A 21,932-nucleotide genomic window follows, 5' to 3' on the forward strand; every position below is an offset into this window, starting at 1 on the left:
AAACCGAAGTTCAAAGTTGGGAAATAATTCACCCACGTAGTTAGTGGCAGCTCCAGCAAAAAGTCCTGGAATGATGGCTGGTGTTCCTAATGAGGCATAAACAGAGACGGAGCCGCGGCCCGGGGAGCTGGGTCTCCGGGAGGCCCGAGTGAACTCGGGCGGGCCCCTCTGCCCAGATGTTGGGCCACAGCGGAGTGTAACGATTCAGGGGGGAGCAGCTTGTGTTTGATGGTTGACTTTTATTAAGCCTTTACGAAATCAGGGCTTCTCTTCAGGGTCCTTAATGCCATGGATTCCTTGTCGTTAGAGTGCCAAGAACGGAATGTTCTCTCCTAGCTCTCATCCAGAGCAGGACTGAGGGAGTGAGGAGGGTGTGGGAAGAAGAAGAGAAAGGGAGCCGAGAAGAGAAGGGAGAAGAACAGAGGGGGATCCATTTCTGCCTCATTCAAGTTCATTGCTATAATTACCTACCACTGTGGGGGAACTTCCTAAGGATTTGGGTCCTGGCTTCTGTGACTTGAGTCTCACACAAACGGACTTGAAAGCAGAATTCGCTGTTGTTCTGGATAATGAATTTGGGATTGACTTGCTCAGGGTCACACAGCTAGGTGGTGGAGCTGGGGTCCAAATCCAGGTGAGTCGGACCCCAGATCCCCAGGCCGGAGCCTCTACACAGAACAGTTTCCCCGCTTCCAATCTCCACAGGCAGAGGAGCACAAAATCCCCAGATGTTCTTTCTCAACTTGGCCAATCCACAGCCATGGGAGGTTCCCAAGCTACTTGGAATTCTTCATTAAAGTGCACGGCCTGTGAATTATCAAGATTCTTTTCCCGTTGAATTTTCATGCAACTGATAGTCAGGACTGCTGATGCAAGCATAGAATTTTATTCAAGCAGAATTGATACTAGTTCCAAAGGGTCCTGCCAGATTCCTCAGGACTCAAACTCCCTCCAGGACATATCGTCCCAATGAATTATGTTGCTTTGGTTGTTCTCTAAGTTTGAGTGAAAGAGGATAGGGCCAGGCCCATCAGCTACATGTAGCTGGGAAACGAGAGGACAGACCGACAGCTCTCGTTGCTGGAATCTCTAGGCAGAGCGAGAGGCATTGCCAAAGGATGACATCTTCAGGTCCTAAGGCGAAGTCTAACCATCCCAAATGTTAACGATACCGTCCGCACTCCCTGGGAAAACAAACCTTCCTTCCAAAAGTAAACTAGACTAAAGGTATCCGAAGATAAAAAGGTTGGTTTCCAGCCAGCGACAAAACCGTGCAGAAGGATTACAGTCATTTTGAAATGAAGCTCTGGAGAGCTCATCAGAATGAGAACTGTGGAAGCAAATGCCCTGCCACTCAGGCCACGGAGATGGCACACGCTGGCCAGGGGCCCCCCGGAGTCGCTTCCTGTGTTGTTTTTTTTTTTAATAGCCTCTCATTTTTATAACAGAATAAGATGGTCAATTTATTAGGCAACAGAGAGCCCCATTTGGGGGCAGGAGGTGTCGGTCAATGGTAGAGCGATTGCCTAGCACGCACAAGGCCCCGGGTTCCATATCCAGCACCACAGAAAACAACCACCAAAGCACTACAGTGTTTGCACTACAGTGCTGCTTTGGAAAGAATACAGGGATCAGAGTCCCAAGTACTGGGTTCAAATCTCAGTTCCACCACTTACTAAGGTCCTTTTGGCAATGTACTGACTTTTCATGAGTCTAAATAACTGTGATTTGCAAAACAGAGCTTATCAATCTGCCTTGCAATGCTACCGAGAGAATTCAATGAGATATCTTTTCAAAGCTTCTAATATTGTGCCTGGCATATGCTATGTGCTCACTAGAAGCTCAGTGGACCATGAGCCGAGCAAGTATTTAGGGTACTTCCACTGCTCTCCTTAAATAAGTCATTGCCTTGGGCCCGGGGCTGTAGCTCAGTGGTAGAGCGCTTGCCTAGCATGTATGAGGCCCTGGGTTCCATCCTTGGCACCACATAAACATAAATAAATAAAACAAAGGTATTGTGTCCATCTATAACTCAAAAACATATTTTAAAAAAATAAGTTATTGCCTTAATAAGTCATCTCATATTTTTAGGAAATAAATGCTCAAGTATTTTAGAGATAAAGGGGCATACTGTCTGAAATTAAAGTAATTAAACACAGACACACACACACACACACAGAGAAATCTAGATCTACCCAGAGAAAAAGAGAAAGCAAATAAAGTAAAACCCTAATGTTGGGGAATCATAGTAAAGATTTGTCCTAACTCTGTAACTTTTAAGTATAAAATATGCCACAATAAAAAGTAGCTGTTCTTTCACTGAGTCCCTCTCACATGCCAAACACTAAACAAGGAACTTGACATACATTATCGCTGCATAATTCAACCCTCGCAATATTGTAAGGGAAAAATACTGCAACCGTTCACAGTGGAAACGCCTTGAAAATACTGGAATGATTGAGTGAGACTCTGTACCCAGCGCCCCCACCCCCATGACTGTCCAAGGCCCTCACGCGCACTTGGATCACATGCTGTGGAAACAGAAAGACCGTCGCAGCGCCCCCTGCAGGCACATCACGGGCGGCGGCATAACCCTCAGCCTCTCAAACAGCATTGATTCATTCGCTGTGTCCTCTGTGCCCACCAGGGAGCTGGTTGTGGATGGCTTCTGTTTCCAGTCAACAAAAAGCTGGGCATCCTGGGGCGGGGGGCGGTGGCAGGCCATGCTCTGTGATTAGGAGATTGGGTCCCAGCCTTGCCCTTAGAAGCTGTGTGACCTTGGGCAAATTACCCCAACTCTCTGCCCATCCATTTGCTCTTCTGTGAACAGGCTTGAAAAAATGGTCACTGAGTTTTTTGTTTTTTTTTTTTTCATCTCAGTTACTCTGGTTGTATACACTTGCCAAGTCTGTTGGAGTTTTCAACTACAAGCACAAAATATCGTAAAACTTTAAAATTGACATGGTATTTTTTTTCGATCTTAATTTTATTTATTTTTATGTGGTGCTGAGGATGGAACCCACAGCCTTGCACGTTGCTAGGGGAGCGCTCTACCACCGAGCCGCGACGGCAGCCCTTGACATTGTATGGTGACGATGTTCGTACAGAGAAATGTTGGGAGAAATGGGGGTAATATAAAGTGCAAGGGAGATTTTTAAAAGGATGATTTCCTACATGCCCTTTGGAGAAGTTGGTAGACAAAGGAGGGTAGCTTTCCCCAAATCTGCAGTCCAAACCCCTTAGAAAGGAAGTCCCATTTTCTCCCCAAACTTCTATAGGAGCCAGCAAAAGAGCTAGAGGGGCCCCTTCACTTTAACAAGCCTCTCGGTTGAGGCAGGCGTGCCAACTAAAATGATGCTCCACTCACGGCCTGGCAATCAATTATCACTTAACAAACATTGCTTTTGGCACTTGCTGCCCTAAGCCCTCAAACAGAACCTGCTCCAGCTTCCAGCCCAGGTCTGAGCCAGTTTCACCCCCTTGGACCTCCCAAAAGAAATGGCCACAGCTGTCCAGAGCTCAGACACATGGCTTCTTGGACTTGGGGTGCACAACAGCATAGGGGTGGCTCTTCAAGTCAACCCCCCCCCGCCCACACACACACACATACTGTCCCGAGGCCAGGGCAAGCTTCCTGGTGGAAACGGCCTTTGCCAGACTCTAGCAGGAGCCTCCTGGCAGTCTTCCTCTGCCCTTGGCTGACACTGCACCCCTGACCCCTCCTGCTGAACTGCAGGTGGACGACACATTTTGGATGGTGAAAAGATTGATGTATCTGATTTCCGTGACTAGGAATTTTCTGTGCCCACCCGTGAGCTGGTTGCTGGGTTGCTTCCGTTTCCAGTCAACAAATGGATGGGTAGGTGACAGCGCATCCTAGGTGGCACAGAAGCATCATGGTGGGTGGGGGGGGAGCAGGCCATGCTCTGTGACCAGGAGATTGGGCCAGTACACGGACCCTGTCTTTTTCCAAGACAGGGGCTGTGCACTGAGAGTTTTGACCAGATGGAGTAAAGGTTGAGCGAAGCTGGTGTAGCTCACACAGGGAACCTCCCCACATCTTGATAAAGAGAACCCTCAGCCAGGAGCCAGGAGCCAGGAGCGCGGCAGGCCCTGCAGCAGTGGACGGTCTGCCCACGGGGCTGATTTCCTGTGGAGGAAGGCAGGAGGAAGCTGTGGCTGGGGACAGAGCCTGGAAGCCAGAAGAGGACCCTGAGACGGAGTGTGGGCCACTGTGTCACAGCTCCTGAGCAAGAGGGCATCCTGGTTACCTTGGCGAGTCTGTCCTAGAGGAAAATCGCCTTCCTCTGCTGCTTTCAGCATCCCCCAGCTTCTGCCTCAGAGGAGAGTGAGTGGGTCGCTGCTCCGTGCGATCGGAGGCGAGTCACCCCAGCTCTGCGAGTCTCAGCTTCCCGATCCGCCACACGGGCCTAACAACGCGATCACCTCGAGTGAGGGCACGTGGGAGCACTGGTTACGGCTGTGGCACTGAAGATGGAGAACACAGCGGAGCCCTTTGCTTTCAGTGACCCTCTGTGGAGGGAGGGGTCACCTGGAACAAGATGTAGGATGCGGGCTGACAACACAAGAGGCACATCTGCGTGGGTCAGTTTGCACGCAGCCACACACAGTGGACGTGGCCCGGATCTCCGTGCACAGAGGAGGTCACAGAGATGGGCAGACTTTCGGCATGGTCACTTCAGGCACTTGACTTTTTTACACTTTGTATTTTGAAATAATTAAAGACATTCACAGGAAGTTGCGACATAGAGGCTCCATGTGCCCTTCACCATCTCCTCCATGGGCTGCCTCTCTCCTGACCACAGTCCTCCGGGGGCTCTGGCCAGTTCCTCGGGTGCACACCTCAGAGATGGAGTGAACCCCGGAGGCTCAGCCGGGGGCTCGGGGGCAGCCGTGGAAAGGCTTTCACTGGGATAAAGGAATATATTGCAGTGCCCTGGGGAGGCCTTGCTAATCTCCTGATTAGAGATTTATGAGACAATAATTGAGATTCGCTGACGTGCTCAGAAAAAGTAACTGGCCCTACCCAGGCCATTTGCAGCGATCCTGCCAACAGAGCCAGCCAAGTCGCTTCATGGTCCTACGATCTGTTAACTGGGCTCTGGACGTGACAAGCTTCCAGTGACCAGCTGGGCATGGGGCGATGAAAGGTGCCCGTCATGACCAGCCCCTCAGGTTCAGCAGCCCTCCCGTCCGCTCCACGTCCAAGTCACCACCATCTGGGGCCAGCAGAGGTGCGCGGCCCACGCTCCCCTGTCCCTTTTCCACTCCAACTTGTGAACTTGGAAAGGAAAATAGCTCCCACATTTCTTGCTGCACTATTTATTGGACGGGAGTTATTTCATCAATCATTAACATCCTTCTCCGAGAACCGGTTCCCAAGAAAGAGGAAACCCGATCCTCTTCTCCGGCTTGGATGCTGCGTGCCAGTCGCACTCCACGTGACCACGGTGATGCCTTCCAAATGCTGCACAAGTGCTGCCTTCTTCTCTGTTGGGCACGATGCCCCAGGGGCCAAACACTCCCTGAGGAAAATTAAACCCATCCAGGTCCACCTCCGGCCAGCGCCCGCTTCCTGCGCTCAGCCTGCTGCAAGGCTCCTGACGGGGGGGACACCCTCGCTGGCCACTGTCTCACCTGTGGCAGGGTCTGGTACACTCTGCCCGTGGAGCTGAGCAAGTGCAGCAGGGCAGACACCAAGAGTACTTATACTCCTCACCAAAATGTTCTGACCCTCACTAAAACAAACCTTTACAGGAAAAAAGCTCCCTGCTCAGCTGCAATAAAGGGAAAGGTTAAATGTGGACCAAGGAGTAATATATAAGCAGTTTCTCAGTTTTCTGGGGGGAATACTTAACAACCCAAGTATGTTTCCCCAGGAGGTAATCTATTATATTTTGTTCAATTTCTTACTCCAAGAACTGAATCAATTCATGATGTAATGCCCAGGGGAGAACAATCTTTTGGAAACAGAGTATCTTTCTGGGGACAAGGTTGAGGAAAACATCTTAATATTGTTACAGCTTTTGGCCTGGTAGTAACAGCTCTTTGCAAGTGGATGGCAGAACAGAAGGGAAGACAGGAAAATGTCAAAAAGGCCACTGGCTTCCACAGTGTAGGGGAGCCGACAGGACTGTTTTCTTTCCTGGGAGAAATACAGAATAGAAATCCACGGGGGCATTTACAGGACAGCTGTGGGACCCTGGGCACAGGTTTTAGGGACAAATGGAGAACGCTGAGTATTTGAGGTGCTGGCACCTGCAAGCAGCAGCAGTCTTGACTCAGAAGCAGAGCTCTTTCTGGGTTCTTCTCTGCTCCAGCCCCCCACAAATATATTAGAAAAGAAATGGTAAATCAGAACTCGGCATTCAGCTAATTCACGACCTTTGATTACTTTTGAGAAATTCTGGATGATTCTGCTGAAGCTATTGATTTCAATGACTCCTCAACATTTAGAGCAACAGCCAGCCAGTGCCCGGTGGCCTGCCTTCCTGAAGCACCAGGTGCTGGAAGATAGAGGTGTGGACAGAGCTCATGAAATAATCCACCAGCTGAGCATCAGGCTGCACACTGTCCTCTCTGAGGGGCCAGTCACTTCCCAGAACCCATGTTGCACCTTGCTGTGTCACCAGAGGAACCATACACTGCCGCACCTCTAGTGAGGGTTGCAAAATCTTTTTTTTTTTTTTTAATAAAAAAAAAGGGAGGACAAGGTCTTGATCAAGGGCTATAAGTGGGTGGGCCTAGATTATTTATTTAAAGGGAAGATGCATTGTTTCTCCAAGGGGAAAGGAAGCCACAGTGGGAATTATCTAAGAGGTTCTAATTGGATTTGATTGGACAATTATTTTTATATCTAAAAATTAGTTTACTTAGGTTAAAAAGGAACTGTTCAATTCTGAGAGTTTAAAAAAATAAGAAAAATGAATTTGAATAAACCAGAGTGCTAAATGTTCCTGTTACTCAAATGCAAATTTAACTCTATGCACCCACCACATTCAAATTTGAATACCAACAACCTAAAGGACACTTTCAAAAACAAAAGCTTGCTTCACCACCCCCCCCAAGAAATTTCTAGTGCCCTGTCCCCCTCCTTTTAAATCACATTTCTCTGGCCTCTTGACAGCCCAGGCACAGTGGGCTTCTACCATATCCATTCACCCACTCAGGGCAAATTGCAAAACCTAAACATCCACTCCTTAAAATGCCACTTAGGCTATTCACAGGACTACGTTGGGCTTTAAGCGCCTGGGAAGTAGAAATCTTTGCATCTACAGGCAATGCTTCTGTCTGATATTATTCAGCAAAACATCTGATGAAAGGATTTTATATTTCAAAGGCAAGACCTGAAAAGTGGGCTGAAATCTTTGCTACCCTGTGAGACTCGGATCGTCTGACTTACACATTTGCTGCCATTGTATCTTAAGACACAAACCAAGAGCCTGTTGGTCGCAGGTAATCACAAATTCAAAGTTATTATTGTGATTAATAATATATTTTGTGAGGGTCAGAAAGCACCATGTACAAGATGGATTATCTTGATGGCACAGATTACTTTCTCTTCACAGATCCAAAGGGGGAATACTTAACAACTAAAGTGGGGAAGGCGGGACTTGGTAAACAATGCTGGAGGCTGCCTTACAAAGGGGCCATTGATGCTTCTTAGAGTGGGTTCTTTGGGGGGCAGAGAAGGCTGCTGTCAAGGGGGTTTCGGGCATACTTGCTGGCTCTGATATTCCTAAAATTCTCAGATTCTTAGTGGTCTCTAAATGTTTAAATACTTAAATTCAAGCATTTATCACTCTTTGGGGACTTCTGTAGAATTTATTTACATTTGGAGTTACTATTATCAGAGCTCATTTTAAAAATATTAGCACAAAAAAAGTAGTCTATTTAAAAGTATTACCACAAATGCAATTCCTTAAGACAAATCTCCAACATTTAAGAAAAAATGCCACCTGCAAGCTGTAAATATGTACATTAATTTTTCCCCATGGTATTTGCTTTGGCTGTGACCTACCCTAATATTCAGTTGAACAAGGGCTAAAAATTGTCAAACTAAATTCTTGTTTGAGAGCTGAACTCTACTGCCAGTTTGAAACACACATCCAGGTTTAGGGAATATGTTTTGTTTTTCTTGGCTGTGACACAGGGCAGAGCAGTTTCCATCCCATTCGAATGCATTCAAGAGAGTTTGAAATATTGCACAATAAAAGTCATTCATTATATCTGTCTCCTTTCCCTTCCAAAAACAAAAATGGCTGCCCGGTTCCAAATCTACACAGGGGGCAGGAAGAAGGGAGGCAGAGGGTCACTGGAAATCACCCAAGACTAACACCAGGTTTTTCAGGTCTGAGTTAGGGAATATTTAAAAATCTTCATTCCCAATTTATACTCAAAACAAGAAAAGACAAAGATTGGTTGCCTTGGATTATTGCTGTTATGAACAATTAAAAAGGAGACACATTGTATTTGCTCAAATGTTTATAAAATCGTACATAAAATCTTATGCTTTACATTTAAGTCCCTGGCATCTAAACTACAAATGTAATTGAATCAAAATCTTCTTTTGCCCATTTTCTCTATAACTTTTCAACTGCCTGACATTAATTTTATACTGAAAAAAATTATTCCACTGTTAGCAGCAGACATTTAGAAGAATATTTTTGCAAACACCTGATGCTATTTAGTGGTTATTTGATGTGAAACAGAGAAAAAAAATTGACATTTATTTCCTTGCTTGGCATCCAGGATAACAGAACACTTCTAGCGGTTTGGTTTTAAATGGCAAAAACATAAAGACCACTACCAAATCACTATATTTAAAATTACAAAACATTACTAAAGTGGAATGAATAAGTGGGTGAATAAGGCCATGAAAATAAAATTAGCTGTAGTAAATAGATCTAACAGTTACCTTTAAAATTTCAGAGATTAAAAATTCACACACGTACACAAGGATTTGGAACTTTTTAAAGTTTATATAATTTGAATTTTCTTCTAACCCCAAATGCCAATTGTTTGCATCCCTGCAGACCACTTGTAGCACAGCATGTAAACTTAAGCAATTTAGCCATTTTGTACACTTTGAATAAATGAGAAAAAAATGCTAAGTTCACTTGAGTATGGAGAGGGACAGTTTTTATACTAAACCAAACTATAACAAAAACTTCAAAGTTAGCTCTCCCACCAATTGTCGGAAATTTTGTGGTAAAAGGCAAGCCTGCATTTTTCTTTAATGTGCCTGCTCACTTATTTCCCCCTTTTCGTGTGTGATAGAATACTTAACAAATATAAAAGCAGTTTCAAAAAATACTTGAATCCCAACTTCATCCAAACCTCCAAAAATCTTTCCAATAAATCCTTCAGGTCATAATCAGGCTAAGTATGATCTTGGTTGAAGATGTGAAATAAAAACATGTATGCGGTGAATGGCAGTGATCAGTCAACTTCTCCTTTAGGGCCATCTTGTTATTTGTAGTCTGTATCTCAGTTTCTAACAGACAACACTGAATGATGTACAAAAATAAACACCAGAATATCAGATAGCTTGAAATTGTCAGGCCATGGTACAATTTTAGGGCCAAATCAAGGCTATGCAGTGATTCTCAAATTTAAGACCAAACCCCCTTTTTTTTAATGTACAATTATTTGTTACATGAATTTTAATCCCACCCCACACCCTCAATCTAGGATTTCAAACCCTGAGGCAAATCCTTCACATACTCTACAGACGGACTTGGTAGAACAGAGAGTTGAATAACCATGTGAGATCACTTTAAAATTTTGTTCCGTACAATCCACTGTGTGCAGTCTAGTTTCAGATGTATGCTCCATCCAGATGTATTCACACTAAGAATACAAAGGAAGCAAAAATGATTTTAAAACTTGCATGAGATGAAGCCAACCTGTAACAACCAGGTCCAGGAGTGGTTAACAAAGGGACATCAGGAACACACGTGCCTTTTGGAGCTTCCACGGGTGGCTCCGAGACGCCTCGCCAGTGGACTTCTTTACAACCATGCCCTAGACTGCTGTTCTGCCTCCCTGAAGAAAACTGAGCTTCAGAAGACAATGATCACATTTAGAAATGAATGTCTGGCATAGTTGTCAAATAAGTGCCTGACAGAGGTATTAATAAATCTATAATCTGCCCACCTGGAATGACTTGGTGTAGGGAAATTTTCCCATGTTAAGAAATGATTCACAAATGCTAAATTCACTTGAGAATGGAGAGGAGCCGTTCTCATACTAAACCAAACTATAACAAAAACTCAACTTATGAACACAAATGAACTAGTTCTATTAGATAATTTAATCTTTTGGAACTTATTTTAATTTCCCTTTATTTCTTCTAGCCAAAGTTCAGCATCCAAAGAGAGAATTACTTCTGGACAACTGACTCTTACAGGGACTCTGGGCCACGATTTTAAATCACGAACCACAGTAAATTAGTTTACAGAAGACTGGGATGAATGCACAGCCATGCCAGGAAAACTGGTCTCCTTACCTTATTAATGAGGACTTTTTATGACTAACCTGGCTTCTTGTCCCCTAAAGGTAGTACATGCAGGTCTGGGTATAATTGAAGGTCCCAGAAAGAAATGGTTGACCTTTTGCCTCTACTGTCCCCAACAAAGAACTTTAAACATGGTCTAACACTCGTCAGACATATAGATCAGTGGAATAAAGACCAGAAACAGACCACACATATAAGGCCAAATGATTTCAACAAAAGTCCCAACATAATTCAATGAGGAATGGGTAAGCTTTTCAACAAACGGCACTGGATGACTTCCACTAAAAACACACACACAAAACCCCACCCTTGCCTTACACAACATGCAAAGATTAACTCAAAGGAGACCTAAGACTTAAATGATAAATGAAACTATAAAATTTCTAGAAGAAAATAGAAAATCTTTGTACCTTCAAGTTAGGCAAAGATTTCTCAGGACACAAAAAGCAACCATTAGAGGCTGGGGTTGTGGGCTCAGTGGTACAGAGCTCGCCTAGCAAGTGTGAGGCACCACATGAAAATAAATAAAATTAAGGTACAGGGTCCATCTATAAAAAAAATATTTTTTTAAAAAAGCAACCATTAAAATATAATGCACCAAAATAAAAAAATTTGGACCAAAAAAAAAAAAAAAACCAACCCCAGTAAAGCCCTTGTATCCAAATACTCAGTAATCTTTCAACTCAATAATAAACAATAACACCAAGTAACATGGGCAAAAGGTTTGAACAGACAACATAGATGATAAGGATTGCAAACAAGCGTAGGAAAAGATGTTCATCATGATCAGTCACTGGAAAACAAACAGCTGGTGGTAGGAGTACAAAATGAGAAAGTACACCAATTCCTTAGAAAGGTAAACTATTTCAACCATCCAGTCCAAGAGCCCCGTCTCCTAAGTATTGACCTAAGATAAACGAGCCCCATCTCTTAAGTATTTATCTAAGATATAAAAAAAGAACCACACGTGAACATTTATAGCAGCTTTATTCATATTACCTAAAAAACACAATCCAAATTTCCAGAGTGGTGGTACATCAATAAACTGGAATACTACTCAGCAACAAATAGGTATCGACTACAGGCAGCATAAATGAATCTCAAAAAAAGCAGACATGAAAAGTTATATACAGTATGATTCCACTTTTATGACATTCTGGAAAAGAGAAATATAACGACAGAAATCAACAAGGAAGGAATGGGTTCGGGGAGAGGGGACGGACTCAGGTAGTGGAAATGTTCTATCACTGACTGCTGCAGTGGTCACAGGACTATAAATTTGCCAAAATTCAAACTGCTCAAAAAGAGTAACTTTACTGTAACTTATTTTACCTCAGTAGGCTAGACTTTTAAAAAATAGCTCTTTCATTCTCCAGCATGAACCAGGCATGATCAATCACTGCCTCCTAATTACAGCAGTTCTAAGCCTCCTTCTCAATTCTGGCACCCCAGTTGAAAGTGGGGCAGTGAGAGAAAACAGAGGCAGAGTGGCTGTAAGTGGCAGAAGAAAACAAGAGAAAGAAGGCAAGGATGGGAAAACGTAAGGGGCAGCTTGCCAGTTAAGATCAGGAAGAGAAGTCAATTAACCATTTTACTTTAATTTTGAGGAATTTCTTTTACATTTCCACAAGCCCCATGTGCCACATTTTCAGTGGCAAAAGCTGGAGACAACTCCCATTCATTACTAAGGAGATGGCTACCTGAATTACAGATAGTAAAAATATGCAATTCTATGCAAGGCTTAATTGAAAAGATCTAGCTCTGCTCACAGCAAGACTGAAGGACTCTCATGGTATTTTGTTGACCAACAAAAGTCGAGTTGCAGAATGGCACATCATGATCCTGGTTAGCAAACAACAAAATCGTACTCCCTGTGCATGGAAGAAAGTTCTGGAAGACCCCTGGCAGCTGTCAGTGTTTGCACACAGAGAGCTTCGACAGGAAGGTGCAGCTACACTGACGTCTGTCAGGGTGGAGGGAAAGGAAGACAGTTGTCAATACTTCTGCTTCAAAGCTTTGTACAGTTCTCTGCCTTGTTCAATAGACACCTATTATTTCTGCGATTAAAAAATAAGGGGAGGCACCACCGGCAACAGCAAATAGGAGTTGCCCGGGCTTGTAGGTTTCAGACAGTAGGGGGGGGACTTCAGATACCATGCTGCCATCTCCTGGAACACTTAAGAATCTGCAGGAACAGAGGCAGAGGAGCTAAAGGATCAAACATGCAGGGTGAGTTCCTGCAGCAAAAAAAAGGCGAGCCAAGGAAAAACTATTTTGAAGTCAACTTTTTGATTTCACCACTAATGAAAAGAAAAAAAGAAAATAGGAAGCCTTGATGAAATACAGAAATTTTTACAAATCTGATACAGAGACTTTAGGTAGATAAACTATTCATAAATATCAAAATATTTATCAATGAAACATTTTAAAACCAACAGAACTTGTAAAAATGCGTCTATATTTTTACCTGTAGGAGTTAGAAAGTGAGAACAAGTTTACTTTAGAAAAACCCAAGCCAAAATCACAGATCAAAATACTTTATCCAACCTCATTAGCACTTTTTGAGAATTTGTTTTTAAATGTGAAGTTTTAAAAATTCAAATATGGTTGAGTCGGCATAATAAATTAGAACTAGTGGCAAGTCACGATCATTAGCTTTTCACCTTCGTATTGAACAAGGGGAAATACAAAAGTTGTTTTTGAAATTCAAAGTCCTCTAATATTTAGGTGTCTGAAAAGTTTATTATTTTTTTATTTTTTTTAATTACCAAAATCAAAAAGCTTCATATGAAGTTAATTAGTTTTTGTTGTTCTTTCTTTTTTGGTTGTTTTCAAGGGAACTGATTTGGTAACCACATCAAATCATAAATGGGAAAGGAAAAGGTCCATAAATAATTTACATGTAAAGATAAAAGAAATTTTTAAACAATCCACCCTTGAGCAGAAGAAATTGGGGATCACTTGAGTGTTAATGTAAAATACATTCATCTTTAGCAGCAGGAGTTCCAGACCTGCCGGTGCCAAGGAGGTAACAAATAGTCTCCATCTACAAGGGGGAAATGGGCTGCTCAGCAGGAGCTTTCTTCCCTGTTGTGTTATTTATAGGGAGCCCTATTTGTTAACATGTTTCTGCTATTATGGCAAGGGAGAGCTTAATGATTTAAAGGATTTCAGAGACAATTGTTTAATGATACAATGATTTATGTGCATTCACAAATTCCAGATATATAGTAATTTAGATTTTCAAACTGCTGTCACCAAAACAGCCGGCAGGAAATATTATGAAAGGTACCTAAAGAAGCTGAGACAAGTGATAGTACTGGAAATTACGAAATAAAAAGTTTGAACTGCTGGAAAATGCTGTGCCAATACAAATCACTGACCTACCACCATGTATTATGTTAGTAAACTACTTTCCTAGTAAGTTTGTACCTTTCAAACATTTTTTTTACCACAAACCATGAATTAAATGCCAAACTACCTGTGACTTATTCAAATCATTAGGGAATCCAGTCTTTAAAAGAGCAATCTTGTTTGAAGAAAAGAATGCTTTCATATTGATGTTATTTTTAAATTATATATTCATTTATAAAGATGGATTTATAAAATTCTGGCTATTGAAAATTTCTAAAAATTCACATTTAGAATTTGATTTTAACTATTAAAGTAAAAATTTCATTTGAAACAGATAAGGCAAGTCTTCAAAGCTTCTCTTAAATTGAACCCAAAGAGAAAACAAGCTTCATAATTTCCATTTTCCTAATTGTTAAAATATTTAAGCACTTTTTTTGTCATATCATAAAACACTTATCACCCCACTTTAAGCCTTCAAGCTTGTATTACTTCCATCTTCATAAAGTTCCACACTTCTATACATTTGTCTTTTGCAAAAAATAAACTGTGATATAAGGATCAACCTAAAGGTTGCTTTTGACAACAGAGTCTACACCTTCAGTGGTAAGTAAGTACTCTCATACTGTTGGGTCTAAAAACAATCCTTTTAGCAAAATACCAATAACAGCATTTACCATTTTGGGGGAGAACATACTTAACAGAATTTTTTTTTTTTTGAATGATGCAGAAATGCACTTATTTCTACTTAAAAGTCAGTTCAAATCAAGTGATTTTATTGATCTGAAACTTTTGAGGCACTGAAGCTAAACAAAGGATGGAACTGGAAGAGAAGATGCTCCTGAGCAGGGACAGCTACCTCATCCATTGCAGATGCTGCTGGGGAAGGGCTGCATCCTGTTTTACTTTGCCTGTCTCCACCCCTTGGGAGGTGGGCTAGGGGCTTCCTCCCCTCTTGGGAAAGGCTCTTCTCCTGCAGAGGTTGGGCTGAGTGACACTGTTTTACTTTGCCTGTCTCCACCCCTTGGGAGGTGGGCTAGGGGCTTCCTCCCCTCTTGGGAAAGGCTCTTCTCCTGCAGAGGTTGGGCTGAGTGACACTGTGCCTTGCTGGAGAATGTGGGTGCACAGAAGCTCCTCCTCCTCCTCCTCCTCTGCTCAGGTAGGCTTGAACACTCAGCAGCCAGATCCTGGCTGCTCTCTTCACCTGAGGCAGCAACCACCACACGGGGGTTTTGTCTGGAAGACAGAGCTTCTTTTATGGGGGACATATTTCCCAGGCTTCTGCAGTCAAAAGTACTTATTGTTCTCCTCCTTGATTTTTGGGAAGTGGGAGGACATGGAGGTGATATCCACACAAGCCCTTCACGTTCCGAAGTTTTTTGGAACCTTGAGCTTCGTCGCACTTTGGTTTTACCATTTTGTCTCTGAAAGATTTGTTCTAAACTAATTTCTAAAGAGCTTCCCACACTGTAGGAAGGTTCGTGATTCCCGTTTTGTTCCAAATGTAGATTCTGACCATCAGAATAACACATTGAGCGTCTTCTATGTTTCTTTTCTCTGCAACTCATAATGCTATTTTCTGGGGATTTTCTTCCCACATTATCACTGTTGCACTTAGCTTCTTTTATATTTCCAATTAGAACATCTTCTAAACAATTTAATTCTTTGTGTGACTCACACATGAAAGGGCTGCCCTGCAGTTTCCCCTCGGCAGCAACTACTAAGTCTTCTTGTTTCTCATACCTAATATCTTCTGAAATTTTCAAGGTTTGACAGAGCTTTTCTGCATTCTGACCAGCAGCAGCAGATTCCTGGCACTGAAGGATAAAATCAGGTTTCGGGTGATCTGACACAATGTGTTCTCCCATCACAGAAGCACAAGAAGCTTGACTGTCCTCGGTCTCAGTCTTAGTCTCAGTTTTTGATTCATTTTCACTTTCCAACGTATTTTCTGCTTTTGGAATGTTCCCGTTGTCTTTGGTGTCCATGGTATTTGTATTGGGGTCTTCCTCAGAAGTAACACTGCCAGGCAACGTGGAGGTTTTTATGTAAGAGCGGCAGAGTCCATACACATCAGATTCACCAAGGCCTTGCTGCACGTGCAAATCTTTGGGGTTCTGAGGCCAAAGAATGTTTTTTTTAACTCGAATTTTAGGAGGTGTCTTTTCTTCCAGTTTACCATTTGAGTTGCAACCATCTAGGGGCACATAAATATGTTTAAATCTAATTAAAAAGTAACAGTGGAACCTCAAGTTTATTAAACAGGTGCTTTATCGAATGAATGACTGTGTCCTATTAACATGACGTTTAAGTTTTCAAAAATTATAAAATCTACAAATGCTACACTACACTTGTCCCCATTTGTCATTCTCCTCCTCCTTTCTTAGCTGTTCCCCAGTCCTCAGGTTAAGAAAACAGCTATTCAACGCATGAATTAATAAAGCACACAACCTCTGACTATGAAAATGAGTGGTACCTTAAATTGCTTCCTCTATTCTAACACACTTCCCACACTACAAGGTCCATTAGCATGAGGCTACCACATTTCCCATCTCCCTGAAAATAAATTACTAAAAATGGGCAACATTACGCTTCTAAAACTTATTCTATCTACGTCCCTGTATTTCATGATGCTAGGGACAAATTTACAATGAAAGAGATGAATTTGGAAAAATCTTGGGGATTTGAGGACTCAGTAACTAAAAGGGCACAAAGCTCTCATATTCTCTGATAAAAAATTATACAAAGTGCCCTGTACTTTCAGAACCATGTTTGCTTTACATCTAACCTTTATTCCTCAACCTTTGACTCAACTGCATCCTCCACCAACGTGTGCTGCACGCAGCCTTTCACGAGTTTCAGACACTTTATAGGTAAAAAATGTTATCATCAAGTATGAGGTACGTAACATATCCTAATGAACTCAGGCTAAGCTCTGTTCTAAATCTCAGTACTATTTATACTGTAATCTCAGAAAACAGTGTTTTCAATTGGCTAGTCAAATGAGTATAAAAATTTTTAAACAAAATAAAAATTGAAGATATATAAATCTAAAAAACAATGTTTCAATCTGAAAATATATCCATGACTAGGGTATTTAAAATCCTGTCATGTAAAGTTAAGAGATTAACATAGGTCAAGGTCCACTCAATGCCAATCAGTGAATATGTCACTTGGGCTTTTACAGCTTTAAAATAATCGGTATTTTTGTATTTTTCATAAAATTCAGCATACTAGAAAAGAAGGTAGGAGACAGGGAGGAAGGAAAAGAGGTGGAGGGAAAATGAAAGACAGATGAAAAGGATAGAGAGGAAGGAAAGAAAGAAGCAAGAAAAGAAGGGAGGGAGGGAGGGAGAGAGGAAGTTGTCTTGAACTTTGAGTGGGTAACACTATTGGTTAAAAAATGCTTCAAGTATTCAAAGAATTTTCCTCAAAATGCAGATAGCATGATGATTTCTTAGAACATAAGTAGCATTAGGCCACATTAAGAAAGATATGGGTGACAGACCTCCTGTAACAAGGTGTCCCACATGAAAAGTGACAGGTTGGTCGTTCATTTAAATTCTTGCTCTATCCTCAGGCTGAGAAGCATGTAGAAACTAAGAGTCCACATGCTTGCTTCATTCTCAAATCCTAGGAATTGTAAATCCTATACAGCATACCGCAAATAGGAGGCAGGCTGTAAACAGGATGATTGGCAAAGGCAGCTATTTTAAAAATGATTCTATTAAACAACAACAAAAAAAAACCACATCAAATGGACACATGTCATCTTCAGCATGATTTAGCCAGGATTTAAAACTTAAACATTAAAAATCAGATGTAATGTCTACCCATTTTTTAATTTAACTAGGATATTAATTGATTTGATCTTCACTTATAAACAAAAACCTTCAAGGGGCTCAAGCTCTGTTTATAAAAAATATTTCTAGAAGATGCTTAATAGCACCCATTCTAATGAAACTTCATGAGGCAAGATTTTTTTTGTTTTGTTTTGTTTTTGATTTTTTTAAGTTTTTGCTTCAACTCATATATCTTTTACTGAGCCATGAGCTTAAGGGATGGACTGCACAACCAATAGAATTTATTTTAACAAAATGCATTAATAAGCAAAATGATGAAAAAAATAGAAATTATTTCCCCTGAAATTATATGCAAGTCTGGCTGGAATTTACAGATAGGACACAGAGCTCCCATCAGATTCGGACACTAGCCCAAGCCATCTCAAAAAGTTACAAACTACAGCTTCCTTTTCTTAAAATTCTCTTTGTAATGGGAAAATAATGCTACTTTTATTTACGCACTGTTTATTGAATGGGAAATAGGGAAGAAAGGATGAAATAGAACAAAGAGGGTAAAGAGATGGCATATACAGAACTAAGAGGATAAAGCAGGATACCTGAACACATCCTCCGGACGCCTGGAACCAAAGGTGTCATCTCGCAGACCTCAGGCAGCTCAGCAATAGGACTTAGGAGGGGCTTTTTGGAAGCCATTTCTCTTTCCCCATATAAAGACTTCTGAACTCTTTTCACCCACTTCCCTTTTTTCTTTGTGCAACTTTGTGAAACCTAAGAAGATATGTTAAAAATACTATGAGAAAGATGTAGCACAATGCACAATTTTGATCTTGTAACTTCTAAAACATCTCTAATTATCATTCACAGATTTCCGCCCCCCCCCTCCCCCCAGTGCTGGGATTGAATTCAAAGCCTCATTCATGCTAAGAAAGTGCTCTACCACCGAATTATACACCCACAGACAGCCCTACAGTGATTCCCCCTGACCCAAGAAAACAGGTTTTATTTAAACAAGGGTTTAAATACATTTCATAACATTAAAACTGGAAGGGAAAATGAAAATCAAAAACCAGTGTATCACTTCATGTGGCACTAAACAGCCATTGCTAATAGGCTGCAAGCTCCAAGGCCAACTAGGTATTTGATCCCTTGTCAAAAGTCTAACTGCTCTTAGGCTGGCCACACATTCCATTGTTTTGGACATCCCTTAGTTAGAATATGTCTGGTTAGAAAGATCTTGGCGGCAACCCTGATGGATGTCTTATCACCTCACTGGAGGGAAGGTGGCCTCAAGTTCTGCCCACTTGGGCAGGTTTGGGACACCAGCACCTCTTTCTATTAACAAAGGCTCCCTCTAGTGGCAAAGAGATGTTGCTGCTTACCCCATCCCCTTCTGATTCACCAGGGTTAAGGTCATGATACTCTTATCTACTAAGGGAGAGCAGAGGAAATTCTGGCCAGACACAGCCATACATGATCCTGGGGCTCTGGGCTTTGCTGAACGATCACATTGTTTTGTTTCAGGCTGGACACTACCAGATGCCTACTGCTTGACTGATATAAATGAGGGACTTCAAGACTAGATAGTATGGCTCTTTTCAGTTTATTGCATGAAGAAGTTACACTAGTTCAAGTTAAAAGTAGCCCCCAAATGGTTACATTATACAAGCTGTGAGGTTTTCAAACTGGTGATAAGGGACAGAAGGACAATTCTACTCATTGTAAGAAAATCCTCACTTAAGCTTCAGTGAGCCACAGCACTTAAAAGTCCACGAACTGATCATCCTTAGTCCAGTCTCTGCCAGGAACAGGCACACGTTCTTGTGCTGGTCGCCCTGCAGCTAAATTATGTCTCCATACTCTGGATGCTCAAGTGCAGTACCATTGCAGGCAAATTTTTTTTCTCAAACACCTTCACTAGTTTGCTTTTATCAGGGTCTTCTTGCCATTTCTCTGGTGAACTCATATGAATATAATCCTCAGTGCCAGCAGGAAGCCAGTCGTCACCCTTCTTGCATCAGCAAAAGGGTACAAAGAGTAGAGGCTCTGGATAGCAGACAGGGTACAATTCCCTTTCCCTCGGAGGCAGTGGTCTGTGGAAGGCAGCTACACAGGAGAAGGCAGGTGAAGGGACTCAAAGGGGAGGCTGCGGAGTTGTTGCTGGCGGCTCAGTGACTGGGGCCTACAGTGATTTTTTTTTTTAAAGATAATTTTTATAGAAAAACTTATCATGATCAGTTATTCCATTTAAAATTTTAGGCATAAGTCATGGGTAGGCAGTAAGGTAACTTAGGCAAAGTCAGATATAATATGATGCAGCACTCAACAGATTGTACTGTAACTTTCTCTATTTCTACAAAGCATTTGCCAAAATAAGTACTGGATAAGTGAAAAAGAGAGATTAGATGATACAGAGTTGGACAGACCTAAGACATGAGATATTTATAACTAGGATGGAGTCTTGATGACTTAACCCATTGTCCCAGAAGCACACCTATAAAAACTTAAATATATAATTATATTACACATATATTGTAAGGATATAATTATGGTATTAATATATTTTGTTAATACTATAATAATTATATACTTAATATATTTTATTTAGTATATTTTATTGCCAACCTTTTTTTTTTTTAGAGAGAGAGAATTTTTTTAATATTTAGTTTTAATATTTAGTTTTCGGGGGACACAACATCTTTGTTTGTATGTGGTGCTGAGGATCGAACCCGGGCCGCACGCATGCCAGGCGAGCGCGCCACCGCTTGAGCCACATTCCCAGCCCCAGTTGCCAACCTATTTTAATGCACTTATATAAATTTAAATGTAATAGTCACAGATTTGAAAACTTGGGACTTAATGGGATAAGATTAACTAGCGTGAGGCTATTTACTGAAATGCTATGGGACCTAGCTGGGAGAAGAAACAATACGTTATGTACAAAGAATCTGAAGATCACACAAAGATAAATGAACTGACTCAATAAACAAATTAATCAAGATAAAAATGAAGAAATTGGAGAGGCTGGGTTTTTAGCTTGATAATAAAGCAACTGCCTAGCAGACATGAGGCCAAGACCCTGGGTTTAATCTCCAGGGCAAAAAAAAAAAAAAGAGAGAGAGTTAGATTCTAATGAACATGATGGGGGAAAAGATTTGGCAATCACTGATTTTTTAAGCTATGTTGTTTCAGAAAACTTAAACACACCACTTAAATTTCTGGACGGCAGAATTACATCTAATTCTGAGTGTCCTCTCTGCAACTGAGAAATGGCATAAACAGGGACTCAAAGTGAGGTGGCACAGCAGATCTGGGGTTGCACATACAGTACATAGCCAGGGCATAGAAACAGCAGAAGCCAACACAGCAAAGAGTCCTCACATGCGATGAATCAAAGCAAGGAAGGCTCCCTGCATGGTACTTTGGGTTATAGTGAAAAAAGCTCATTTGGGTGACAGCATATATGATTTAGGTGACATTAATAGTATGAACGAGTGGATGAAGACTCAAGAGTACTGAAATGGCATGGAACTGTGTGTTCCTTGAGACATCTCGTAAAAATAATAAAACACAACATTCCATGGAAAAATAATTTTAGAACTCTACAAGAATGTTACTCTGGTTGATATATTGTACACACTTAATATAAAACTGAGTTCTCAATATAAATAATCTTTATACACATACGGAAAATGCTGAGCTCAATATTTTATCAATACATATCTTTTGCATGAAATAACTGTTGACATTCCATTGACCTGGGGAAATGCTGCCTTAGTAATGGGTGTGGAAGCCATGAGAAAAGAAATATCTCAAGGTGAGACTCACTGAGGAGCAGCTACAAGAGACAATTGGCCTCTGGTGTGAGATAGACTGGGTTCAAATTCTGATTCTGCCACTTAACTGTTTATGATCTCCCGCAAGAAAACTCAACTCTGCACCTGCTCCTCCCTCCTGTGCAGAATGGGAATCACATCAGCACACACCATACTAAGTTGTAGCAAGTATTACATGAGTCTGCAACTGAAATGGTTAACACGGGGCTTGGCCTGAACAAAGAGTTATGTTAGCTATTCTTCTTATTCCAATTCCTTCCTGTTACTTTGAAAATTGATATGGGGAAAAATACTTTAAAACACATTTTGACTGCCAGGTGTGGTGGTGCATGACTGCAACCTCAGCGGCTCAGGATGCTGAGGCAGGAGGACCACAAGTTCAAAGTCAGCCTCAGTAATTAGTGA

At 41.6% G+C, this 21,932-nt stretch overlaps 1 protein-coding gene across 1 annotated transcript in view; it reads right to left on the reverse strand.

Annotated features, from left to right (window-relative positions):
- The window catches only part of Cdca2 (cell division cycle associated 2), a 79,502-nt gene that overhangs the window by 12,087 nt on the left and 45,483 nt on the right, over window positions 1-21,932 (reverse strand). The window contains exons 13-14 of the mRNA XM_077792461.1: window positions 18,270-18,462; window positions 15,490-16,088 (exon numbers count right to left, since the gene is read on the reverse strand). Coding sequence (XP_077648587.1) covers window positions 15,490-16,088; window positions 18,270-18,462 — 792 coding nt within the window. The remainder of the gene's footprint in view (window positions 1-15,489; window positions 16,089-18,269; window positions 18,463-21,932) is intronic.

Source organism: Urocitellus parryii, chromosome 14 (assembly GCF_045843805.1).
Source record: "Urocitellus parryii isolate mUroPar1 chromosome 14, mUroPar1.hap1, whole genome shotgun sequence".
Classification (NCBI taxonomy): domain Eukaryota; kingdom Metazoa; phylum Chordata; class Mammalia; order Rodentia; family Sciuridae; genus Urocitellus; species Urocitellus parryii.